The sequence below is a fragment of the Helobdella robusta genome (assembly GCF_000326865.2).
Source record: "Helobdella robusta unplaced genomic scaffold HELROscaffold_103, whole genome shotgun sequence".
NCBI lineage: Eukaryota > Metazoa > Annelida > Clitellata > Rhynchobdellida > Glossiphoniidae > Helobdella > Helobdella robusta.
In genome coordinates, this window is record NW_008703585.1 from 63,705 (window position 1) to 69,212 (window position 5,508).

Consider the following 5,508-nt stretch of genomic DNA (forward strand, 5'->3'; position numbering starts at 1 on the left):
GTATTTTTGTGTGTATCAACCAAGCACACGCACTTAACACATTTGAATAAGATCTTAAGATTAGCAGATTAACGTGCAATACGCTCTATACATAGATAGAAATAATCTTTCACATGTAACATCTGGATATGTAAACACACACACACACACACACACACACACACACACACACGTACATACATACATACATACATACAGACAAACGCTTGTACATTCATTTGTTTTTCTATTGAAACATTTGTACATCTACATAATTTATAAATAAACAAAGAAAGTTAAAACAAAGAAAGAATGAATAATAGACGAAAAATAGAAAGATGGAGAAAGAGAGAAATGGATGAAAAATAAGGGAAAGATGAGGAAGAAAATGAAAAAAATAACAAGGAAGAAGAGAGAGAGGGAGAAAGATAACCCGTTTAACTAATCGTTCTCTGCCTAATTCACAAACATCATTTCGGGTGAACCGGCTGCAAATTGTTCAAGGATATTTTTCTACATACATGCATACATATATACACACTTACACACTTACACACTTACATACATACATACATACATACATACATACATATACACGGGCATACATATATATATATATATATATATATTATATATATATATATATATATAGACACAAGATATTGCACAGTAGTTTCATATATTGAATGGTCTGTGAGTTTGAACTTGAATTCGTATGTTTGTATTTGTCGGTATGCATGTGTGCCTGTGTATGTGGACAGAGTTTTGTATGTGTGTGTGTATGTGTGTGTGTGTGCTAACTAGTCAATAATTATCAGTGATTTGTCAGTGTGTTCACTTCAGAGCCGATGTTTATACTGGTCCATAAATCAAGTGATGCTCGTGCAACTACAAACTCAACATACAATGCCACACAAACACATGCACAAGGCATACAATGCCACACAAACACATGCACAAGGCATACAATGCCACACAAACACATGCACAAGGCATACAATGCCACACAAACACATGCACAAGGCATACAATGCCACACAAACACATGCACAAGGCATACAATGCCACACAAACACATGCACAAGGCATACAATGCCACACAATCACATGCACAAGGCTTTACTATTTGGCTACATGATTGACAGACGCAATGTCATCGTTTGAATTCCAATTCTCAATGCACACGATGGAGGAGTCCCCTTCAGACCGTGCAATCTCATTTAGAGTTTCACCAGCGAGTTGCACGGCGGCGTTGATGCTGTTGTTTTTGTGGTGGTTGATGCTGCTACTTGTTTGTTTGTTAATTAACTATTTACTTTACAGCACTGCGAACTATTTATTCTTTAACTTTTGGCATTCTTCAAAAATATTTAAATAACAACGCCTCCTACTTCCACAGGACGAAAACAATTTTTTTTGATAATCTGATTAACCAAATTTGAACTTTAAAAACACTGACATGATTACAATCAACATACACGTACACATGAACAGACAGACAAGCAAACAGACAGGCAAACAAACAAACAGACAGGAAAACAAACAAATACACACTTACAGAGAAAATTGCAATTTTGGAAGGAAGCAACTATGAATTGATCTGCAACTACTCTCATAGAAGACCCAGCATTTTGTTCTGGTCTGAAACCGTGACCGCGCAATCTCAAGGGAAATCACAAATTGGCAGCGTGAACTTTAAAGATAACAGCGTGCTACCTTATCCAGATTATACTTTTAAAAATGTGAAAATAAACCGGGCCACTTTCAGTTTGATGATCACCAACATATCTCAAACACAGGGCGGTGAATACTATTGCAGCGACACCGATATAGATAACGTCATCTCAAAGTTTGATATCAATGTCTGCGGTCAGTTATTTTTTATGATTTAATTAGTTATATTAAAATTAATTCAACGTAATAAAGAATGAAATGATTCGTCCTGGCCGGACTCCAACGCGAGTAAAACTTCGATTATCTCAAGTTCGGGTGTATGACTTGGTCTTATTTTGAACTGACGTATGAGTGTTGAGTAGATTGGAACCGCTGAATCATTTGTGATTAATTCGACCAATCAATCCACTACCACCAATCAATCCATATATAAATTAATCAACCAATCAATCAATCAAAAGGTGGCATAATATTTGAAGTTCCAAACGAGCTAGAAGAAAAGAAAGATTACAAAATAAAGTGCAAAGTGAGCTGCACTGGTTTGACCACTCTGAAAATGTACATCGTCCTGGGTGGCGAGCAGGTGTTGCTGCAGCAGAGCACGCTCTCAAATGAAGATGTCTACGACTACTTCGGTGGTGAGATAAACTACCAAGCGTCTGGCGAGGACGATGGCAAGGAGATCCAATGCATCAGCAGTCTCCCTATCGTCAACTATGACAAAAAACTCGCCACTAGGAAGCTGTCCGTCAAATGTGAGTACCTCGAAAACATGGCGTTTGATATATCCATCGTCATCATCATCAACATCAACATCATCATCATCATATTTCGTTCACACAGACGCCCCAAACAAGCTGTCCATCCAACCAGAAGTGACTGATTTGAGAGAGACTGACGAAAAAATCCTCTGCACCTCGAACGGCAACCCGAAGCAGAGCGTGAGTCTGGTGGTGCACGGTCACCAGGCAACTTCGCAAACGCCGCTTGGGACTGCCAGCGTGAATGTGGCCGACCTACCGTTCAACGAAACTGTCACTGCCTCCTGTGAAGTCAAACCGGCTGGTGGCCTGCCATCCATCAAGACCAGCAAAACTTTCAGGACCCGTCGTTAGTTGCCCTCTGCAGTTGTTTGCTTCTTTGTCTCTGAGCAGTTGTTTTCCTCTTGCTTATTTTTATCACTCTTTCTCACTTTTTGTATAATAATTGTTAAATCAAATTTATTACAAAATATTAAATGTATGATTGGCAAACCTTTCTCATTTAAATTTTTGAAACTTGACAGCGGCGCCCGCCAAGCAGAAAGCCCTAGAATCTTCCGGTATGTTCTTCCGGCTATTATTATTTTTTGTTATCATTCTTCCCAAACATCAATTACAAATACGCTCAAATTTTAAAAATGTTTATGTAAAAAATAATAATTTATATGCCTGGTGCCTTTTTAGCAACGTTCGGCTGAATAAATAAAATTATCGATTTAATCTGCCATCCTTAATTCTACTATCAAATATAATATTAGGAAACTGCAACATCCTCATCCAATCAATCCTCAACCATACATCCAACAATCCTCAACCATACATCCAACGATCCTTAACCATGCATCCAACACTCCTCAACCATGCATCCAACAATCCTCAACCATACATCCAACAATACTCAAGTGCATCCAACAACACAAATTTAGACTACACCGTACATTAGTTTAATTTAAACTGCGCAAAACAATAACCAAAAATACCCAGCAATACGCAAGAATACATCAAAATATCACTTGCTATCTATAAGAAATAACGCGAATTGATTTCATACAAAGTCGAATGAGGTTATTAGAACGCGCTATCACACACAGACACTTGACTGACGAAGTCTTCATACACATATGCACACAAACACAGATAACTACATACCTAAACATACAAACATACATACTAACATACATACTAACATACATACATGCATGCATCCATCCATACATACATAATACATACATACAAATACTCTTACATAAGAACGCACATTCTGCAACGTAGAAACGTAGCAGAATCTTTTGAAGGTCCTATTACGTCATCATCATCTTCATCATCACCATCATTTTCGTCGTCATCTATTATATATCATCTATTATATATATATATATATATATATATATATATATATATATATGTGTGTGTGTGTGTGTTGGTAAAAGACCATAATTTTTACAATATTCTGTAAGTTCTACCGAATGTTTAGCGTACAAACTTATTAACACCAAACATTCGGTACAATTTATAGAATATTGTAAATATATATATATATATATATATATATATATATATATATATATATATATATTCAAAATATTTTATAATTTAAAATACTTTTATGAAGTTTAATGATAGCTATTTTGCTCTTTTAATGTGATTGTGCTCTATATTTACCATTTTTGATTTTTTTGTTTGTCTTTATACATGCGATTGTTTGTTTGTATACATAATGTTTCTGGTGCTTTTGGCGTTTTTGTGTTATATACATTCGTTGTCGATGTTCCAAAACTTATATGTTGGATCATGTGCGACTGAGATACAGTTTTTATTCAGTTTTTTAATTTTCGGTTTCGGTACGTAAAATTTTGGGCTCAGTTTGGTTTAAATTATTTTGTGATAATTAGATAATTATTAATGCAAGAGGAAGGATAATATTTGATATCATGATAGGATTATATTGTTACATCTTGGTGGGATAATATTAAACTGCATATTTTTCCGTCTGCACCAACGCAGCATGTTTCTCCGACATTCAGAGCAAACATCTTCATCATCATCATCACCACCATCTACGTCATCATCACCATCTCCATCATCATCATCACCATCATCCATCTCTCCATCATCATCATCACCATCATCCATCTCTCCATCGTCATCATCGTCATCAACAACATCATCATATTTTTCTTTTGAAAACTTTTTTGTTCTACATTTCGTCATTTTTTGTTATATGACGTCATCACTGTCGTCACCGCCATCATCATCATCCTCGTTATCATCGTCATCATCTTCATCACCATCATCATTATCATCGTCACTAGCGGATCAACCATGTGGGCCAATGCACCAGCAATTTGGAGGACAATTTTTTCCATGGGCTATTAATTTTAAGTGGTGAAAGAGAGAGAGAGAGAAAGAGAGAGAGAGAAAGAGAGAAAGAGAGGGAAAAATAGAAAGAGAGAGAGAGGGAAAGAAATAGAGAAAGAAAAAAAAAGAGAGAGATAAGGAGAAAAAAATGGTCGTTCAGTTTGGAATTTTGAAATGTGATAGCAGAATATAAACCAGAAAATGATTTGCATGGATGTTTAACAATAAATTTTAGCACATCATTCAGCTCTACTGGTGTTATAAAACGTAAAAGAAACGTAACGAGACGAAACGAAACAAAACGAGACGATTGTATGTTGTAACGTAACAGCAGTAGTAGTTCGTTGTAATTAAAGTGAATGTGAGTAAATTTTATTTTTAATGAATATTGATTTAAGCGGCGTTAGCTGTAGTAGCAATAGTAGTAGTAGTAGTAGTAGTAGTAGTAGTAGTAGTAGTAGTAGTAGTAGTAGTAGTAGTAGTAGTAGTAGTAGTAGTAGTAGTAGTAGTAAACACACCGATCCACCACACACACACACGCGCGCACACACACACACAGACACATACACACATACAACACACATACATACAATACGGGCCAAACAATGCTTCTTGCTTCCAACATCCAGCATCCAACATGAATTATTGTCAGCGGATGCTTGTACAACTGTTTGTGTGTGTGCGTGTGCGTGTGTGCTGTGTGTGTGCGTGTGCGTGTGTGCTGTGTGTGTGCGTG

General features: G+C 36.4%; 1 protein-coding gene across 1 annotated transcript in view; it reads left to right on the forward strand.

Moving 5' to 3' along the window:
* Window positions 1–3,357, forward strand: part of HELRODRAFT_194842 (hypothetical protein) — a gene marked incomplete at its 3' end in the record, with an annotated part of 4,525 nt that extends 1,168 nt beyond the window's left edge. Inside the window, exons 2-6 of the mRNA XM_009012309.1 lie at window positions 1,540–1,848; window positions 2,115–2,408; window positions 2,497–2,763; window positions 2,939–2,974; window positions 3,173–3,357. Of these exons, the coding sequence (XP_009010557.1) occupies window positions 1,540–1,848; window positions 2,115–2,408; window positions 2,497–2,763; window positions 2,939–2,974; window positions 3,173–3,357 (1,091 nt within the window). The remainder of the gene's footprint in view (window positions 1–1,539; window positions 1,849–2,114; window positions 2,409–2,496; window positions 2,764–2,938; window positions 2,975–3,172) is intronic.
* Between the last annotated feature and the right edge of the window lie 2,151 nt (window positions 3,358–5,508).